The 22,579-nt window shown below is 37.7% G+C and overlaps 1 protein-coding gene across 1 annotated transcript in view; it reads right to left on the bottom strand.

The window, feature by feature from the left end:
* Nucleotides 1–12,243: 12,243 nt before the first annotated feature.
* The window catches only part of ZNF713 (zinc finger protein 713), a 39,294-nt gene continuing 28,958 nt past the window's right edge, over nucleotides 12,244–22,579 (bottom strand). Inside the window, exon 6 of the mRNA XM_059154464.1 lies at nucleotides 12,244–13,655. Within this exon, the coding sequence (XP_059010447.1) occupies nucleotides 12,598–13,655 (1,058 nt within the window). The 3' untranslated portion in view covers nucleotides 12,244–12,597. The remainder of the gene's footprint in view (nucleotides 13,656–22,579) is intronic.

Raw genomic sequence — 22,579 nt, forward strand, 5'->3', positions numbered from 1 at the left:
CCCAAGGGTCCATAACCCTGCCACCCTCTTCCTCCCCCCTCCCCCTGGAAACCCTCAGTTTGTTTTGTGAAATTAAGAGTCTTTTATGGTTTGTCTCCCTCTCGGTCCCATCTTGTTTCATTTATTCTTTTCCTACCCCCCAAACCCCCCACGTTTTATCTCTCCTTCCTCATATTAGGGAGATCATACGATAGTTGTCTTTCTCTGATTGACTTATTTCACTAAGCATAATACCCTCTAGTTCCATCCACGTTGTCACAAATGGCAAGATTTCATTTCTTTTGATGGCTGCATAGTATTCCATTGTGTATATATACCACATCTTCTTTAGCCATTCATCTGTTGATGGACATCTAGATTCTTTCCATAGTTTGGCTATCATGGACATCACTGCTATAAACATTGGGTGCACATGCCCCTTTGGATCACTACATTTTTAATCTTTAGGGTAAATACCCAGTAGTGCAATTGCTGGGTTGTAGGGTAGCTCTATTTTCAACTTTTTGAGGAATCACCATGCTGTTTTCAAGAGTGGTTGCACCAGCTTGCATTCCACCAACAGTATAGGAGGGTTCCCCTTTCTCTGCATCCTCGCCAGCATCTATAATTTCCTGACTTGTTAATTTTAGCCATTCTGACTGGTGTGAGGTGGTATCTCATTGTGGTTTTGATTTGTATTTCCCTGATGCCGAGTGATGTGGAGCACTTTTTCATGTGTTTGTTGGCCATCTGGATGTCTTCTTTGCAGAAATGTCTGTTCATGTCTTCTGCCCATTTCTTGATTGGATTATTTGTTCTTTGGGTGTTGAGTTTGATAAGCTCTTTATAGATTTTGGATACTAGCCCTTTATCTGATATGTCATTTGCAAATATCTTCTCCCATTCTGTCAGTTGTCTTTTGATTTTGTTAACTGTTTCCTTTGCTGTGCAAAAGCTTTTGATCTTGATGAAATCCCAATAGTTCATTTTTGCCCTTGCTTCCCTTGTTTGGTGATGTTCCTAGGAAGAAGTTGTTGTGACTGAGGTCAAAGAGGTTTCTGCCTGTGTTCTCCTCAAGGATTTTGATGGATTCCTTTCTCATACTGAGGTCCTTCATCCATTTTGAGTTTATTTGTGGTGTAAGGAAATGGTCCAGTTTCATGCTTCTGTATGTGGCTGTCCAATTTTCCCAACACCATTTGTTGAAGAGACTGCATTTTTTTTCCATTGGATGTTCTTTCCTGTTTTGTCGAAGATTAGATAACCATAGAGTTGAGGGTCTATTTCTTATTGATTTTGAGGGGAGTTCTCTGCACCTCCTGGATTTTGATGGTTGTTCCCTTTGCCATATTAGGGAAATTCTCTCCAATAATTCTCTCCAATATAACTTTTGCTCCCCTCTCTTCTTCTTTTGGAATCCCAATTATTCTAATGTTGTTTTGTCTTATGGTATCACTTATCTCTCGAATTCTCCCCTCATGGTCTGGTAGGTATTTGTCTCTCTTTTGTTCAGGTTCTTTGTTCTCTGTTATTTGGTCTTCTATATCACTAATTCCCTCTTCTGCCTCATTTATCCTAGCAGTAAGAGCCTCCATTTTTTACTGCACCTCATTAATAGTTTTTTTTTTTTTTAATTTCAATTTGGTTAGATTTTAGTTCTTTTATTTCTCCAGTGTTTCTCTAATATCTTCCATGGCTTTTTCAAGCCCGGCTAGTACCTTGAGAATTGTCATTCTGAACTCTAGTTCTGACATATTACCAATGTCCATATTGATTAAGTCCCTAGACTTCAGTACTGCCTCTTGTTCTTTTTTTTTTTTTTTAATTTTTAATTTTTTTTATTTTTACAGAGAGATCACAAGCAGACAGAGAAGCAGAGAGAGAGAGGGAAGCAGGCTCCCTGCTTAGCAGAGAGCCCGATGCAGGACTCCATCCCAGGACCCTGAGATCATGACCTGAGCCGAAAGCAGCGGCTTAACCCACTGAGCCTCCCAGGCACCCTCTCTTGTTCTTTTTTATTGTGGTGACTTTTTCTGCCTTGTCATTTTATCCAGATAAGAATATATGAAGGAGCGAATAAAATACTAAAAGGGTAGCAAAGACCCCAGGAAAATGTGCTTTAACCAAATCAGAAGAGATACCAAATAGTGGGGAAAAGAAAGGGGGTAAAAAGAAGTTCAGGGAGGGGCGCCTGGGTGGCTCAGTGGGTTGGGCCACTGCCTTTGGCTTGGGTCATGATCTCGGGGTCCTGGGATCAAGTCCCACATGGGGCTCTCTGCTCGGCAGGGGGCCTGCTTCCCTTCCTCTCTCTCTGCCTGCCTCTCTGCCTGCTTGTGATCTCTCTCTGTCAAATAAATAAATAAAATCTTAAAAAAAAAAAAAGAAGTTCAGGGGAAAAAATTTAAAAAAAAAAAGGAAAAATATAAAAAAGAAAAAAGTATATATTAGACTCATGAATAGAACAGGGTCTTGCACTTAATTTTGGGAGTATTTTGGTCTCTTAGAAGAAACTACCTCTCAAAATTTTAAAGAATGAAAAACATATATAAGGGTAAACACAAGGAAGGGATGAATATGACTATAAAGATGAAATTTTTTTTTTAATTTCTAAAAAAAGAGTTGATAAGATAAGTTGGTTAGGAGAATAAAGAAAAAGAAAGTGGAGAGAATATGCTCAGGCTGGAGACGAGAACAAAGCCCTGTGCTAGATTTAGGGTATATTTTGATTAGAAGAAGTTGTATCCCAAATTTTTTTAGAAGAAAAAGCCCAGGTGTATACAAAAAATAAAGTTAGATACAATGAAGCATAAAATATAATAATGAAGGTTCAAAAAAGACTTTTTAAAAAATGAAAGGTATTGTTAAGATAAATTCACTAAAAAAATGTTAAAAGAGGAAAGGGTAACAGTTAAAAAATTTAGCAGAAGAAAAAATAAAATTAAAAAAAATTAATTTACTTTGCAAGACTAAAGAATCATGGGGAGAGAACCATGAATTCCATGCTTTTCTTTCTTCTCTGGAATTCTGCTGTTCTCCTTGGTAAGTGAACTTGGTGTTTGCTGGATATCTTGCTGATCTTCTGGGGGAGGGGCCTGTTGTAGTGATTCTCAAGTGTCTTTGCCGGAGACAGAATTGCCCCACCCTTAGGAGGGGCCAGGTTAAGTAATCTGCTGGGATTCAATTTCGGGAGCTGTTATTCCCTCAACGCTTTCTGTAGAGTTCTGGAGGACGGGAATGAAAATTGTGGCCGCCCAATCTCCAGCCCGGAGAAGCCAAGAGCTGGGGGCCCCACTCCTCAGTACGCCCTCAGAGAAAAGCGCTCAATCACTCCCATCTCCTTAGTCTCAGGCTGCACTCCGAGTTCACCCAGCCTGTGGCCAAGTGTCTCTGTCTCTGGCACATAGCCCCACCTGGAGTCTCCAAACCCCGCAGATCCCTGCATTCTTCTGGGGGGGTGTCTCCCCGGTTCTTGTGGGGTCTCTCCTCACAGAGCAGCGGCCTGTGTCCCGGACCACAATTTAAGGTAACCCCAAGTTAAGAGCTCACTCCTTGGCTCTGTCTCTGTAGCCAGCTTCCCTGCTCTAATACCTGTGAGTTCTGCAACACTCAGACACCCCCGATCCTTCTGTGACCCCGTGGGACCTGAGACCATGTTGTCCCCACATAGGCTTCACTCCGGCTTAGCCTCTGGAGCGATGTCCCTCAGCAGAACAGACTTTTAAAAGTTCTGATTTTGTGCTCTGTTGCTCCACTGCTTGCCAGCCCCCCCCCCGCCCCCCCGCGGTCCATCCTCCTGTCTCTTTGGATTCACTTCTCTGCTTCTCCTACCTTTCAGGAAGTGGTCAATTTTCTGTTTCTAGGATTGTTGCTCTTCTTGTCTTCAATCTGTTGGATTTGTAGGTGTTCAGAATGGTTTGATAAGCTGTCTAGCTGATCTCCTGCTACCTGTTGTTGTCTCAGCCTGCTACTTATCTGCCATCTTGACTCCTCCTAACTAGACTAAAGAATTCTATATGTTACTTAGTACTAGTCCCTTTCACCTATTCCACCCACCCCCTCACACACCTCCCCTCTGGCAAATACCTATTTACTCTCTATATTTAAGATTTTATTTTCTATGGCTGCCTTAGTGCTATGGTGGGAGATTTGAGTAACTTCCAAAGAACTGTATGTCCCCAAAGTGTAAAAACTGCGTAAAAAAAAAAAAAAAGCGTAAAAAAAATGGCTTACATCATCAAACTGTCTACTGACTTCATGACCACAGGCATCATGATGACAACGACTTTAAAAAGATCTTTAACTTTAAACTTTAAATCTTAATCTTTTAACTTTAAAAAAGGTATTTGGTAGAATGAAGTTGTCTACGAATGCATGATTCTCAAAACAGCAGTCACTTAAAGGAGACAGAAGTTTATTTCTCTCATCCACATTTAAACAGTGAAAAGCTGGAATGCCAACCTTATGATTACCAGCAACTCTGCTCCTTCTGTATTGCTGATTTTCCATCCTCAACATATTGTTTCTACTTCATAAGCCAAGATGCAGCTAACCCATCTATATTCTAGTCAGTAGGAACAGAGAAAGGGAAAAAGAGCATACTTTCCTTTAAGGACTCTTCTAGGAATTTAGTCACACTTCTACCTATATTTAATTTGCCAAAACTCAGTCATGTGGTCACATGTAGCCACAAGGTGGCTGAGAAATTTATTCTGAGAGGCTAAGTGCACAGGGATTCTATTATTATTATTTTGGGAGGGAAGGAACAGATCTTAGGGAATGGACTAATAACGTCTGCCACAGCTAACCAGGCTGGCTTTTGTCCTTTTTGTTACTCAAGGATCCAAGGGAAAACACTATATCTCAAATAAAGTTGTAATAATATTAACATACTTAAACCTCTTGAACAAATGGCTTTATACCACAGGAATGCATCTGCGGTTCTGTTTCAGGAGTCCCACCAGGAAAATGGTCAAGGATTTGAATCTAGTTATTTCAGGGAGGACTTCATACCTGATTGTATGAAGTGGAGGGTGAGATAGAGAAATCTAGGGTAATTCTCAGGTGTCTGCCTTCAGTGAATTGGCAGGCTCTTGGGTATACTGGCATTTGAGAGATGAGAGAATGAGGAGGCTGTTCAGTGTGATTTACTTCTAAGGTTTTAAAAGTTGTTAAGGTTTATCCCCCCTAGGTGATGCTCAATTGCTCTACCTTTCAGTCCTACTGAATATTTTAAACTTCATTTTTTACATGGCTATCTGGGCCTCGGAGACAAATCATTCTTGCCTTGCATGTCTGTCCTTCTGTCTTATTTGAGCACCTTCCATGTCACTCAGCCATCTCTCATATCTTGGCAATCTGGGCTTTCTAGGTTTCATATTATGAGATGGCAGCATGCTCTAAATTATAGCATTGCATTTATGTAAAATGTAAATGTGTAGTTGTATACAATTGTGTAGGATGAAGTATTAAAGACTGTGATGTAGAGGAAGAAAAGGGTGGTAGTCAGGAGTGTCAGTGATCTTGTAGCTGATTGGGCTATCATGCTATATTCAAAATATCATTATCAGGAGGTGTATTCTTATGGGGTTTTGCTCTAACTTATAAATTCTCAGTTCAATAAAATGTTCAAGTTCTTCCTACATTAGAATACCATTTCTTTCATCTCCTAATTCTTTTTTATAAAGTTTGGGCCTTTTTAAAGGTTCAATGAATGTTGTTTTTTAAAATAAGTTTTTTTTTAAAAAAAATTCAAACCCACAGAAAAATTATAATAGTACAATGAGCAGCCATAAACCCTTACTCAATAAACCCTTACTCATAAACCCTTCACTCAAATCCATGAACATTTCACTCAAATATTCATCAATTGTTAAGATTTTGCATGTTTTTTCTCTCTTGCTATTATATTTTATACATAAACACACACAATCTTTTGATATATATGTGTGTATATACAAATATATACACATGTATGTGAGACATGTATTTTTTGGAAACCATTTGAGAGTTTCTTGCAGACAATGACACTTCAACCATAAATACTCCATTTATCATGTGTCTGCATCCTCATATATGACCACAGGGAAATTATAAAATTTCACATTGATACAATATTATGAATCCATAGCCACAATTTCTTAATGATCCCAATGATGTTCTTTATTGACCCAGGATTTAACCAACGATCATGCATTGCATTTAGTTGTGTTTACTTTCCTTGCAGTTTTCTTTTCTTTTCTTTTTTTACGACACTGACATTTAAAGAGTGTAAGACAACTCTTCTGCAAAATAACTCCCAATTTGACTTTGCCTGATGGTTCCTGATGTGTGAATTCAGGCTAATGTTATTTGCAGGAACATTACATATGATATGTCTTTCTCAGAACATTATTATCACTAGTTACATGATTTCAGGGTGTCCCACTTTTTTTCACTTTGAAAATTTAATTAATTAGAGTATAGTTGACACATATTGTTACATTAGCTTCAGGTGTGCAACCAGTGATTCATGAACTCCATACCTTCCGCACTGTGCTCACCACAAGTGTAGCTACCACCTGTCACCCTCCATCACTGTTATGATACCATTGATTATTTTCCCTGTGCTGTACCTTTTATTCCTGTGACCTATTCATTCCATACCTGGAAGCCAGTACCATCTACTCCCCTCCACCCATTTTGTCCTTCCTTCTACTGTCCTCCCTTCTGGCAAGCATCAGTTTGTTCTCTGTATTTCTAGGTCTGATTCTACTTTCTGTTTGCTTATTCATTTTTTTTTTTTTTTAGATTCCGTTATAAGTGAAACAGTTTTTGATATTAGTTTAATCTTTGATTGAGGTAGGTAGGGTCTGCCAGATCTCTCCATTGTAATTTCCTTTGTAATTAATAATTAGTGATTAATATTAATACTTAATAATTAAAATTAATAATTAGTAATTGCTGGGAGATGCTTTTGAGATTGTGTGAATATACTGTTCTCCAAACAAACTTTCAGCCAAGAGTTTTAGCATTCATTCATGGCTCTCAATTATTGTCAAGGTGGTTATGAAATAGTAATTTTTCTATCTCTATTACACCTGCTACATTTTTTAGTTAGCATGATTTTGTAAAAAAGAGCTTTCCTTTTCCCCCACATCACATTTAAACGTTATTTTTTGCTTGAGATGTAGTCCACATACAGTGAGATGCATATGTAACTTAAGTATTCATCAGTTTTGATGAATACACACACACACACACACACACACACACACACACACACACACACACACACACTCAGACCACTGTGAAGACAGAACATTTCCATAAATTTCCTCATGTCCCTTCCTAGTCAAGCCATCTCCTCCGGAAGCAACCGCTGACCAAATTTCTATCACTATACATTAACACTGTTTATTCTAGATCTTCACATAAATGGAATCCTATGGTATCTATTTTAAGTCTAGCTTCTTTCACTAAGTATGTTTTTGAGATAGATTCATTTTTTTTGCATTCACCCCTTTAAAAATTTTGACTTTTTGTATTTGTATGGACTAATGGATTTTTAAATTTACTGTTTTATTCCTCCCATTCATTTTGAAGTCTGCATTTTCCCAAAATTAGCCGGTGGGAACCTTGTTAAGCTGATGTCTGTGTTTTTCTGAACTTGCCTCCATTAGTTTTTGTGAATTTCTTACTTTCTGGCAAAAAAGTGTGATCCAGGCTTACCTGTACTTTTCCTATCTTGGTTATTGGATCAGCAAATTCTCCAAGAAGTTTCAGTGGGGAATGGTATTTAGAAACCAAAATCTAGGTGTTAGGTGAGCGCTTTGCTACAAGAGTTTTTTTGCTTCCAGAATATTGTAGAAGATGTAGCTATCTGTATATTCAAATACTCATAGAGAAGCCTGTGTGCATGCATACAGGCATATAACAGAAACCTCTAAAAACCAATGTGCCTCTTCTTTTCCCTGTATTCTTTGTTTTTGTCCCCTTTCTCCCACAGTGAAAACCTTGGTACCCACTCCAGCAACATCAATGATTGATTTGCCAAATGCTACAGTACACACTAGATACTTTTGTAATTGTAGAAATAATATCACCACTAACAACAAACTTGCTAAGTATATTTGAGATTGCTTTTTGAATTTATTTTGTCTTTACTGCCTACAATGACAGCACTGTGTTAAAAATTTATTGGGATGATTTTTTTCTGTGTGGTTATTATCAATATTCTATACAATTAGGTTCATTTGTATTTGTATACAGTTTTGTATTCAAGGATAGGGAGAAACCTGTCATTTTAAATTTAATCTTCATTTTTGAATCTGCAAGTCATTAAAATGGTTCAAAACTCAAAAATATAAAAATATATATTCAGAGAAGTTTCATTCCTTTCCAATTCCTTTAACCCTGTTCTTGTTCCCATAGGTGACCTATTTGTTTCTGGTTAGTCCTTCCTGTATTGATTCTTGCAAAGATAATCAAATACATGTGCATTCTTTTTCTTTCTTACAAAAAGTAACATTCCATATATGCTTTTCCACACTTGTCTCATTTAACATATTCTGAAAGTATCATTCACTCCAGATTAGCTTATTCTTTTTCAGATGCATAGAACGTTACTGTGTGGATGTACCATAGTTTGTTGAGAAATATTTCTTATATGAACATTTAGTTTTTTCCTCCAGTGTTTTAATAACCAACTTTGGACATATGTATTTAATTATTATTAGTGGTGTGTCTTCAGTGTGAATTTCTAGAATGGGTTTGCTCTATACTGCCAAATGCCCTTCGAGAGAAGTTGTGACATTTCTCCTGGTAATGTATAAGAGAATTTTAAAAGAGGCTTTAAATAATGCTAGTCAATAAAATTCCTATACCAAAATGACATGACAATGGGATAGATGATTTTGGGAAAGTTCAAGAGTCAAAATTTCATATCTGTACAAAAAGGTCTTAAACTGCCCCATGATATAATAAATATTTTGTTATAAAAGGAGATCCAAGAAGAGTCTTTGCACCTAGGTTTTATGGATGACCTAAGAATCAGCCAGGTGTTAATCCATAAGTTGCAACTTAATTTGTCTGACAGTATTATTCTTGTTTGGGTTAGATAAGATTACTAGAACCTAAGGAAGCTATTCAAATAGTACCTGGAAAGAACAACCTAAACCTATGAACAATGAAAAACTGAAACCCTGGGAAAGTATTCAAATAAGGATAAGACAAAAAAAATCCATATAGGTTAACATTTTAATGGTTTTGGTATAATTAATATTCAGGTTACATTTTACCTTTTTTTTTTTTTAACAGATTTTATTAGTTTGAGAGAAAGAGAGAGAGAAAGCACAAGCAGGAGGAGGGGCATGGAGAAGCAGACTCCCTGCTGAGTGGGGAACCCAATGTGGGGCTCTGTCCCAAGAGTCCAGGATTATGATCTGAGCTGAAGGCAAAGGTTTAACCAACTGAGCTACCCAGGTGCCCCTTTTTTACTTGTTTCTTTTTTCTTTCTTTTAATTTATTTGACAGAATGAGAGTGAGAGAGCACAAACTGGGGCAGCAGGAGAGGGAGAAGAGGAATCCCCACTGAGCAGGGAGCCCGATTTGAGGCTTGATCCCAGGACCCTGGGATCCTGATCTGAGCCAAAGGTAGATGCCTGATTGAGCCATCCAGATGCCCCTTTTCCCGTGTTTCTTAAGGTATTTAAAACATTTGATACGATCTTAAATTTTAGGCTTGTGATTTTTTATTTTTATTTTTATTTTATTTTATTTATTTATTTAGGCTTGTGATTTTAATGAAGCACTTTGATGTGTTTAAATTGAAATCAGTGCTTAAAAGAGTGGGTATATCTAATTTTAGAAATTCCTAAGTTTTTATATGTTAGTTTCACAGCTGTGAATAATTAGAGGAATGCTGGCTGCTTAAAGAATGTGTTTCTAAAACTAATAAACACTAATCAAAATATAAATAGTAACAAATATATTTCTCCAAGCCCACAAGGCCTTTGGACATAAGAGAATCTATCAACCTGATGATCCTTTAACATTCTGAAGTTCTGAGAAAGTTACACAGATTTTAATGTGAGCAGCAACCTTTTGCTTTATTAACTTTAATATATTCAACAAATATTTTTCATGTGTTATAAAATGCTGCTCCAGGCACTATTTTTATTCACTGTACCAGTAAGTGATCCATGTTCTAGTGACATTTCTAATGAGAAATCCTTTATTATTATTATACATATTATATTATAGGATTATTATACATAATCCTTTATTATTATGTATAAACTTTAATTTCTTTTCATAAAGGACGAATGGACATAGTTGGATGGACCAAATGAACTAAGATATTTGAAAGGGTAATGTCTTGCCCTCCTAGACAGAAATAAGTCATAACTAACAGGTTTTTGAATGACTACTATTCCTCTGGCTTCTCTACTCCAAGAACAATATATAATCAATATACTAAGAGTTCACTCTTTAACTTGCAACATTTTGAAAAGAACAAAGGACATGAAAAGAATTTGATCCCAGAATGATATAGTTTACTGTACAACTAAGATAAGCATCATCATTTATGACCCAAAGAAATTTAATAAGCTTCTAATTTTTAATTCTTATTTATTATGATGAATTGGTGAAAATCTTTGGGGAACTGTGGTCTGGATAAGTCCAGACACTTCTTTTCTAGGATTATCTAAGTTCTGCGGAAACTCTCCTGAAAATCCCATTGTTTTCACCTGTGTTGATACACTGCCTTGTATTGGAACCCTTAACACTCTTTGCAGATAGGTCTTTTTTTTTCTGGTTGCAAAATTAAACTTTGTTCAAAGCCTTTACCAATTTTAATTAACCATTACTTCTTTTAATACATACCTCCACTGTCTGAAATTTCACCTTAGCTCACTTTCTTTCTGAAATGTGGGTGCCCTCTTTATGGAAAATGAATGTTAAATGTAGCTCATTTTGGTGCCTGTTTCCAGAACAGATCTGACCTGAAAGTGGACCCCTACTACACAGACATTTGAACACAAAATACTATTAAAAATCCTTCTTGACTATAGTAACTCAGGATTTTATTAGCTATTCCACACCCACTGATGCATGGGGCATAAATGTACTTTGAAAAGTTAGTGACAAAATGAGTTCATTACTTTCTTGGTTTTTAGCGTTTTGGTTTTTAAAATCTTTAAGCATTTCAGCTTTGCCCCGAGAACTTTATAAAATCTAGTCTTTCAGAGGGAAAAAGAGAAGCCTTTGAGCTGAGAGCTATGTTAGAAGAAAAAAGGTGAGGAAGCAAGGGGAAATGCAATCCTACCTTAACTTCATGGCTTCTTCAAGCCATGCCTTAGGAGACAGAAAAACAGAAAACCAAGCAACTGAAGCACCCCCAAAGGTGCAGCTGTTTGCTGCTTATGACAGTTTACATTTATAATGCTTTGTAACATCAAAAGGTGATAACCTGTTAAACAGGGCAGTATTCATAAAAATAAAATTTAACCACCTTAAATTCTTTTTGGAGAAAGGTGTTATATACACATATTTCAATAAATAAAATGAATTATTAAGCCAATTAGTAATACTTCCTTAGTTGTTTATATAAGCCAGTTAGGCTCTTCCCTGGTTCTTATCCTCATGATGGCACCACAGCTCAACATCTGGGATAGTCTCATACTTCTTGTCTTTCACAGATGTGCAGGGAGGTGCAGGCACTCTCAGCCCCTGGTCCTTACAGAGGAAAAAAAAAAAAGGCAACACAAAACAACAAGAAGAAACTTCTCTCTCCAAACCCACAAATATAGCAGAAATACCCATTTTAGCGAAAACAATCTGCTATAAGGAAATTTAAACTAGAACAACAGGATAGAAAAGTAGACTTCTCTGAATCACTTTTTAAAGTCCATCACTATGATCCTCGGTCTCCCCCAAGACTCTTCTTAAAGTGATCCTAGGACTTGTTTGATGAAAATGCAAAAGTTGCTAAAAAACAAACAAATAAACAAATAAACACCACCATATCCTGTCATATTGTTTCTCAAATAAAGGTACAGATTTAGGTGGTACATCAAATAGAAACTTCTAATTTGGAAGTTATATATATATTGATAAATATCTGTTTATTTATTTTAGAACAGATATAATTGACATATAAAACTCATAATTTCCATAAATACTATTTCCTAGGACAAGGTTAAAAATTCTTAGTCCCTTTAAAGGAAAATATTAAGTAAACACAATATGATAAAAACTGTAAAGGAAACACACAAATGACGAAAGTTTGAGAAATATTGCCTTTATGTTTATTTCAAATTTATGTGACTGGTTACACTACATCATTGCCTTAATCAATGTTTACATAATTTAAAAACTTTATATCATAAAAGTTAAAGGTGAATAATTACAGATTATTGCCTACAAGATTTCTGGTCATTGAAAAAAACTTTATATCAGATTTGGAATGTGACTTATAAGTTATTTTCACTATTTATAAGTGCTCCTTGGAATACACTACTAATTTAAAACCTAAATTTATTTAGTTTCTATGCATTAAAAGTTTTCTCTCCTCTGTAAATAATTTGATATTGAAAGGGATGAAAAGATCTGACCAAAAGTTTTCCCAGATTTATATATTCATATGATTCCCCCACCATGAGTTATGTGCTGCTGGGTAAGTGAAGGACTGGGACTTAAGGTTTTCCCACATTTATTATATTCACATAATTTCTCCCGAGTATGGATTTTCCTATGTTGATTAAGGTGTGCACTCTGGCTAAAGGCTTTCTCACATTCATTACATTTATAGGGTTTCTCTCCTGTATGAGTTCTCTCATGCTGATTAAGATGTGTCCTCTGGCTGAAGGCTTTCCCACAAAAACTACATTCATAAGGTTTCTCTCCAGTATGAAATCTATGATGTTCAGTAAGGGATGTGATACGGCTAAAGGCTTTACCACATTGATTACATTTATAGGGCTTCTCTCCAGTATGAATTCTCAGATGTTGAGTAAAGGATGAATGCTGACGGAAGGCTTTTCCACATTCATTGCATATAAAAGGTTTTTCTCCTGTGTGAATTCTCTGATGTTGAACAAGATGTATCCTCTGGCTGAATCTTTTCCCACATTCATCACACTTATAGGGCTTCTCTCCTGTAAGGACTATCTGAGGTTGAGTAAGAGAGGAGTTGTGGCTGAAAACCTTCTCACATTCACTGGGTTTCTCTTCAGTATGAATATGGTTAGTAAGAAGAATACCTTGATTGAAGATTTTTCCACACTCATTATATTGATAAGGATTCTTTCTTACATAGTTTCCCTGATAGTAAATCAAGTCTGGATTATGTTTGATGCTGTTTCCTTGTGTGTCAGAATTAAGCGGTATTTTAATGGAAGGAATTCTCTGATGCGTAATAAGGTTTGCATTCATGTTATAGTTTTCTCGAAATCTATTACAATCACAGCTTCTCTCCTGTGTGATCTTTTTGTGGGTTAAAGATATTTGTGCTAAGTATCTCTGCTGGTTTTCTTGGTTAAACTCTAACTGGTAATCAAAATCCCAGAGTCCTCCCAAGATGGAGTACCAGAAACTATCTCCTGTTAGTCTCTCCATTATCATGTCATGATTTTGTTTTTCATCAGAAATGTTCTGGTTTGGAGTCGATTTTTTGATTTCACGTCTACTCTCCCCATCTAAAAGAAATGCAGAACATACAAATACTTTGTGATCTCCTCTGTTTTGAAAAAGAAACTGTTGCACAATGAATTACCAAGGGAAGTATATAGTAATGTGGACAAGGTGTATGTGGCATAAGTTTTAAAATATGGCCATGTAACAAGGAAGACTATAAAAGGATGATGGAAAGCAGTAAGCAGGGGGAAATTTAAAACATGGATGGTAATCATAAGAAGAGATCATCCAGGAGTATCTATAGCTGAAAGGTAATGGAAAGGAAAACAAGAAATGTCAGAGAAAGTTCTGTGCTTAGAGGTGGGAGATATTAGAGGAAAGACTATACTTGTTGAAGACAGGTCCAAGTACTCCACCTTATAAATTTCATCTGTGGATTATTCTATGGTAGTGTCAGTGACCTGTTTATTTAAAAAAAGTATTTCTTCATATTTTTATCTTTTGCTTAAAATGACACAATGAATACTTGCTTATAATAACACATTCAAATAATATGGAACTGCAGTAAGGAAGAATTTTAGCCCCTTAGAGGTCATTATTTTTAATAGTTTGGAGCCTGTCTTGCCAGATTTTTTTCCATGTTCATACAAATATAAATGTAAATCATGTTCTAAACAAGCATGAATTGTGATAAAAAAAATTTCATTTCAGTCTCCTACTACTTCTTTAAACTTAATTTAATGGGGGCATTCTTACTATGCTTCTGGATGAAGATTTGGGCAGGTTCCATGGTTCCCCTAATTTTTAGATAACAAATACTCCTTCTGTTATATTAAGTTACAAACACAGTCTCTAATCAGTAATTAAAGTGTTCAGTCACCTGTTAATAATCAAAACTTCAAAATTAATTCCCTTTCCTTCGCCTTGGCCGTTAAGAGTCATAGTCTTCCTTTTTCCCTACCACCTGCCTCTTTCTGCATCCTACTCTTCCTACTCGTTTTTTCCCCTGGTGCTGTGCTCTCATTTCTTGTTCCCACTTTAGTTATTTCCCTGGCTACCTCTTTCTTCACTCACTGTTGTTTAGTTCCCTTCTTTTTTTTGGGGGGGGGTGCGCAGAGGGCGAGAGAGAATCTTAGCTCCACACCAGCACAGAACCTGTTGTTGGGCTCAATTTTATGACCCTGAGATCATGACCTGATCCAGAATCAACAGTTGGACACTTAACCAAGTCACCCAGGTGCCCCTGTTTAGTTCCCGTCTAACAAGACTTTGAGGGTAGAAGCTGTGTGGAGGAAGAGATTAAAAGGCCAGTTTTTGTATGACTGTATGACTGAGTAGCTTCACATTCTCACCTTGGCAGAAGATTAAATAGGAACTCATGACTCTTGGGAGGTTTTAGCTGGACCTCTCTTTTTCCTCTCATTTCCATGATCTGGACAGATAAATCTTTACTTGGATAGTACCTTGGGACCATCCCTACAGCAATGAATCCTATTGGACAAAATCAAAGATGTTGGATGACTCGTAAACACCGATGATACCTTGGCTTGACAATCTTGCAAACTGCAGACAGATCCTAACTCAACAGTTTCTCCTGGCTCACCTATAAAAGCCATTTTATCAGTAGGCTGTTCTTGGACCTTGGACAGTTTTAGTTTTCTCAAATGTAAGTCATGTGCTAGTCTTGGTCTTTCAACCATAGGGAATGCATATAAAAGCTGAAAGCGTGTTTTCCCCTGTAGCTGGGACATATGATTATCATCCTAATGAGGGCACTTAACAGTAAAAGGGAGCACCATTAATAATTATGCCAAAAACTATCCTGGAAAAATAAAATGGAATTACACCATAATACTCTTTCGTACTTTGCTTTTTTTTTTTAAAGAGAGAGAGAAAGTGAGGAAAGGCAGAGAGAGAATCTTAAGCAGTGTGGAGCCTGATGTGGGGCTTGGTCTCACAATCCTGAAATCATGACATGAGCCAAAATCAAGAGTCTGGAGCTTAACTGAGCCACCCAGGCCTGTGAATTTTTTTTTTTCTCATTACTGCATATCATGAACACATTTCCATGTCAATAAATACATTTCCATAATTTTTAAAGGTTGTAAACTATTCACTTTTATGGATAAATAAAATTATGTTTAATCAATTCACATGGGCACTGGACTTACTGTTATTACAAACAGCATGGCAAGAATAGTTAGTTGGCTGAACATGAAATAGGAATTGTAGAAAAAAAAAGAAAATTGTTAAAAACAGATCAATATGCTTACAGATATTACAAAAAGATACAAAAACAGAACTTACTCTGGTCTAAAATTATATGTGGAAAAAAGTGATTTAAAATATTTGTTTTAAACCAATGGACATTTTCAACGAAATTATCAACTGAACCACTTTATTTTTAGCCAAAACACTTTGTCTGCCTAGGGACTTTGGCTCCAAAATGTTTAGAATTGTTGGCTGGAGTTTGGAAACAACTCCTTCTGCCTAGGAGTACAGTTCAGGGCCTTCATTCCCTACGGCCTAGCTTCTAAAACTTGCTTATTCCTGGAAACATGGCAGCTTGGTCAACATACTCATGGCCACCTTTGTTGACGGCCTTCTTTCCATGTCTTTCCTCTGAGTGAAAAGGGAAAACTGCTGCTGGTTGGCAGACTTGTCATCTATTGATACCAGGAGGAGTGACAATGCATGGACCATATAGGCACTGTTTCCCTACTCTGGATACCCTCAAGGCCCATCAGATATTCAATCACAGGGCTATCTATCTATGTCCCATTGGGATGCCAGGGTACAGAGTCTAGACTCCAGGTTGAGACAGTGATTATCTTGTGCTATCTGTGAAGAGCATTTGTGAAGAACAAACTCTAATCCATTTGCTCTAGCTCCTTACTTAGCCCAAACCCCCATGTTAGTAGACATGACTGCAACTTACCTTGAAAGGAGGGTGGGCATTGACGAGGATGAATACTTTCATCAAGCTGTGTATATGAGATGATGTTTTGGTGCCTTTCACTCATTATCCACTGTCTACTTTCCTCCTCGTTTGGCTTTACCTGGCTAGAAACCCAACCATTCACTGAAGCTCCCAAGTCTTACTTTATACTTCTCCTGAATTGATTTCCTATCACATCTTATATTGCCTACGCCTCTGTTGTCTGAGATTATGGAAAAGGTGCTAGTTGGGAGGAAAGTGTTTTCAGACACAGAAGCAGAAGAGCTTCCTGTGCCTACACTGTGGGAATGACATGCATTCTGTTTGTGCCCAAGTTCTAAATTAAGTAAGTGCAATATCTTGGTCACAGCTACAGACTAAGGTTCTTTAGCTTATTAAGGGAGTTCCAGGCTTTCATTATTCTTGCAGGAGCCCAGGAGCTCTACATCAAGAAAAACAGGGGATTTGCATAGAACTACTGTAGTCTCAATATGGTAACTATTTGTCCCCACTGACTCCATACCCCTGAATCAACTCTTAGGGTGATGAGCCTTTAATAAAATTAGATTTCTAGGGTACCTAGACCTCTGACATCCTTTGCATCTAGGCAGGGATAGCTTCTAGATAGGATCTTAGAATTAGCATATTGTGATGCCACTGGGCAGCCACAACATCTTGGAAGGCCTTCTGCACTACTGCATACCTCACCTAGTAGACATCTTACCCTGCTTAGCCTCATCCAATGCCTTTTGAAATAAGTTGTTTAGAAGTCAGAAGAAAGGAAACAAGAAAGGAAAGAGGAAGGGAAAGAAGGAGAGAAGGGAGAAAATGAAAGAATTAGGGAGAAAGGGAGGGAGGAAAACATTTTAAAAATTTATCTTTTTTAAAAAGATTGTATGTATGTACGTATGTGTGTGTGTGTGTGTGTGTATGTATGTATGTATTTGTGAGCAAGACAGCACGAGCAGGCAGGAGAGGGAGAAGCAGGCTCCCCAAGAGCAGGGAGCCTGATGCGCGTGTGATCCCAGGACTCCAGGATCATGACCCTGAGCCAAAGGCAGATGCTTAATCAACCGAGCCACCCAGGCACCCCAAGTTTATCCTTTCTATGTGTAAAGTACTATAGTATTTATAGTTCTCTTTTGTTAACTAAAAAAAAGTGCCATGATTTATAGTAGGTTATAGTATTAATTTAGTGGATAGAATACATTAAAACTGAGAGAAAACAGGCTCAAAAAGTTTAGAAACTATCAGTTCATCAGACATAGAAGGATAAATGTTTTTTGGTAAGGCTGTCTCAATTGTAGAGATTATACAGATCTTATGGGTTGCAATAAAAATGAATTTCTTAATGAGGGTGGTGGTTATAAATAATTAAAAACTACTGTTTTAGCAGAGGTCGGTAAGCTTTTTCTGTAAAGGGTCATAGTAAATATTTAAAGTTTTGTGGGTCGTATGGGCTTTATTGTTTAATCAACTCTGCTGTCATAGAGTGAAAGCAGCCACAAACAATATAGTGACAGAGTGAATGTGGCTCAGTTCCCATAAAATTGTTTACAGAAACACGTGACTGTAGACAATGTTTATTCATCCAAACAGTCTATAATACCAAACAGGGTTATCTGGAAAGGGAACCCCCTGTGATAATCTAAGACCTCCTTATGCTGACTGGGTGATTCATCTTATACTAGCAATGTATGAGAGTGCTTTCTTCCCTACAGAGATTTCAACAGTGTGGGCAACTTTTTGGACTTTTGCTAAACTGAGAGATGAGAAAAGGTAATCTGTATTTTCAGTTTGTGTTTCTTATGAGCGAGGCTGATCATTTTTTCTTACATTAAATGTATTTGTATTCTTTATCTAGTAACTGTTCAGAGATGTGTGTACTCTATTAGGCTGTTGGCCTCTTCCTGAGTTTGAGGAGCATTTTATTAATGGGAACTTAGCCCTTTCGATAGAAGTTGCAAATATTTCCCTTTATTGCCACTTGCCTTTTTACCTGCTTATTGTTCTACACCACGCAGAGTGCAGGGATTTGTGTCTGTCGAATGTATAAATCTTTTTCTTTTATGGCTTCTAGATTTTGAAACATACTCAGAAATGATTTCTCTATTTCAAGGTTTTAAAAGATTTCTCCTGTGTTTTCTTCCAGGTCTCTTATGGTTTCATGTTTTACATTTAAAGCCTCTGTTTCCTTTGAGATATCTTGGTTTAAGGGGTAAGTTATGGATCTAATTTTATCTCTTTCCAGATGGCTATTCACTATTCATTAAAAAATCTACTTTTTATAATTATATGTGTGGTGAGCATAGTACAAATATGAATTACTATGTTGTGTACCTGAAACTAATGTGATATTGTGTGTCAGTTATTCTCAAATTTAAAAAAAAAGGTCTACCTTTTAAATACCAGTTGGCTCAATACCATTTTCTTAACATGTCCACCTTTCCCCTCCTAATTTGAAATAACGCCTTTATCGTCTACTAAACTCCTGCATACATCTAAGTCTATTTCTGGATGTCCTATTCTGTTCAGTTGGTCTGCCCTGTTCTAACAAAATTTTACTGAATATTATCTAATTGAGACAATTCCTCTTGTTTTTCTCTGAGTTTTCCAGATTATTTTTGTTTCAGGTTTTTTCTTTTCTTTTCTTTTTTTTTTTTAAAGATTTTATTTATTTATTTGACAGAGAGAAATCACAAGTAGATGGAGAGGCAGGCAGAGAGAGAGAGAGGGAAGCGGGCTCCCCACCGAGCAGAGAGCCCGATGCGGGACTCGATCCCAAGACCCTGAGATCACGACCTGAGCTGAAGGCAGCGGCTCAACCCACTGAGCCACCCAGGTGCCCCAGGTTTTTTCTTTTCTATTTCATTTTTTTATATGTCCAATTAACCAACATATAACCAATATGAAATTTAGAATGAGCTTATCTAGATCCTTCTAAAATCTTGAAGATACTGTTTATGGGATTATAGTACATGCATATTAGGGACACTGACATCTTGGTATGTCCATTTATTCAAGTTTATTTTTGTGTCTTTCAGAGTGTTTTAAAGTTTTCCTCATGCAGGTATTGCACCATTTCTTGTTAAAAGTTTATTTCTAGTGCATTTAATTTTTCTCCCTAATTGTTCTGAATTTCTCTTCCATTTGAACCCTTTATCCTGATGGCAGGCCTTTATTTCAAGCAAACATTGGAATGTGTGTGAGTCACAAGGTGATTATTTTTGGCTGTAAGCAGATTGGACAAAGGCAGGGAAATACTCTGCCCAGCTTGTTTCCACGTGGGCCTTTGTAGCACCGGGTCTGCCTTCTTTCCCAGAGATCTGGTGACTCAGAAACAATAGACTCTGCTTCATGTACAGAGTTCCCACTTTCCTGGAAAATGCCTGGATTTATTTTGCTGAGAAAGAGAAAGAGAGAGAGAGAGAGAGAGAGAGAGAGAGAGAGAAATAAGCAGTGGCAGTGGATGAGGAGAAATAGGCTCCCCCATTGAGGAGGAAGCTGAGGCTCAATCCCAGGACCCTGGGATCATGACCTGAGCTGAAGGTAGTTGCTTAACGAACTGAGCCACCTAGGTGTCCCATCCACCTTCTTTATAATGGTGACACAGTAATCTAATGTATGTGCATACCATAATTTGTTTAACCTTTATTGGTCAACATTTAGGTAGTTTATAGCCTTGTTGTTTCCCCCAATATGAACATCCTTGTATATAAGTCAGTTGTCACATGGGACACTTCAGGTGGGTTTTGATATATTGTTCTTAAGGACTCTAAACATGCGTGCGTCCTGTTACTTATATTTATTTTGTGCATAGTGATGACTAGAAGCCAACCGACACCATAAATGTCTTGACTAGCAATCAAAGATTTTCTATCAAAAGCAAAAAAAAAGTTTATTTCTAGGTGTTTTATTTTTTTGGTTACTACTAAATGGTTCTTCTCTTCCATCTTATTTTCTAACTGGGTAGTTGTTTGTGCTTCTATTGTCACTCCACTTCAACAGTTAGTTACTTGGTTAATACAGTTATACTCTGAACTCAGATCCATATAAAGAGTCTCAAACTCGCTGTCACACTTTCTTGCCGGGGAAGTATACAATGCCCTTATTCACACGCTACTTGCTTTCTGATCTCATCTAGAACACCACTGCTTTAACCCATCCACTGTTTCCTAGTTTCCAGTCCTCTCCAGGCCTTACTTTACTTCTTGTCACTTCCTGGAATCTATGTCAAATCACCTGAATTAACAAACTCTCATTTTCTTCCTTTAGTTCCACTCATCTAGCAGGCCCTTGGCCTGAACTCTAACTCTACAAAGCCTTTCTGGTGCAGAATAGAATAGGAGAAATGGCATATGCATGGACACTGGAAACCACAAATGCATGGGGCAAAATCTCATCTGGATCCTCAAAGCTGCTTGGTAATCTCTTGATTCATCTTTGGTCAGCTTCCATTGAACTTAACAGGCAAGAGCAAGTGCTCCTCAAGTTCTGTCCTTATGCCCCACCATTCCTTTACATTCAACAGGGGACCCTGCCTTCAACTGCACCAAGAAAGTAGAAATAACCATGTGCGAATTCCCCCAAATCTCCCACCAACAAACTTATTACATACAAAATCACCCTAATCTCCTTCCCAGTCTCACTCCCATCTCTTCTAGAACCTTGCTCTGTATTTTGTATTTATTTTCTACTTATTCCTTCTTTTTTTTTTTTAAAGATTTTATTTATTTATCCGACAGAGAGAGATCACAAGTAGGCAGAGAGGCAGGCAGAGAGAGAGAGGAGGAAGCAGGCTCCCCGCTGAGCAGAGAACCCGATGCGGGATTTGATCCCAGGACCCTGAGATCACGACCTGAGCGGAAGGCAGCGGCTTAACCCACTGAGCCACCCAGGTGCCCCTAAAATCATTCTTGCTTTGACAATCCTCTTTTGACACCACCTTCTATTCTCCCATTATGCTCTATTGTCTCCCTTTCTCATTTGAGCTTCTTGTAAGAATACTGCATACTTACAAGGTCCACCTTTTTAACCTCCTGTTCATTAAAAAATGTATTAACTGATTGTTCTTCTAATCACTCCCCTGTTATTTCTCTCTCTCTTTTTTAAAGATTTTATTTACTTATTGGACAGACAGAGATCACAAGCAGGCAGAGAGGCAGGCAGAGAGGAGGAAGCAGGATCCCTGCTGAGCAGAGAGCCCGATGCGGGACTCGATCCCAGGACCCTGAGATCATGACCTGAGCCGAAGGCAGCAGCTTAACCCACTGAGCCACCCAGGCTCCCCTCTCTTATTTTTTTTTTTTTTTAAAGATTTTATTTATTTGACAAAGAGAGACACAGCAAGAGAGGGAACACAAGTAGGGGGATTGGGAGAGGGGAAAAGCACGCTTCTCACTGAGCAAGGAGACTAATGCAGGGCTTGATGTGGGGTTTGATCCTAGGACCCTGGGATCATGACCTGAGCCAAAGGCAGATGCTGAACGACTAAGCCACCCAGGCACCCCATGTTATTTCTCTTATTAATTAACATAATTGCTAACCTCTTTGTTGCTAAATCAAACACTTACTAGGTCTTACCTCAGTGAGGAAGAGGTTTCTAGGTAAACAGATCAATAGATGCCAGTAAGGCAAGCAGTACCCCAGAGGGCAAGCCAGAATTACATGAGGCCATCAACAGAAATGTCTTACCACATCCTTATAAGAGGAACCAGTGCCTGTGTCCCTGTGTCTTACAGGATAATGCCAAAATGCAAGCTGTCTCCTTGAAGGAGACTGACAGCCTGCTTGTTCCTGACAAGGTGGAATGAGGAAATCATTTGTTCAACCTGACCTGTGAACCAAGAGCCTTAGGAATCTACAAAATAAGTTCTGGAAACTTTCTTAAGTTAGCGATTATTTTCTCTAGCTGGGGGTCTGTGGATAGGGATGTATGGGAAATAGCATGAATCCTACAAATGGACTTGCCTGTGGGAAAAAAATACCTGAAGGAAAAAACACCTGAGGGAAACAATAGATTTGCCTTCTGCTGTAAGTGCCTATGCT

This window comes from Mustela lutreola, chromosome 17 (assembly GCF_030435805.1).
Source record: "Mustela lutreola isolate mMusLut2 chromosome 17, mMusLut2.pri, whole genome shotgun sequence".
NCBI classification, from domain to species: domain Eukaryota; kingdom Metazoa; phylum Chordata; class Mammalia; order Carnivora; family Mustelidae; genus Mustela; species Mustela lutreola.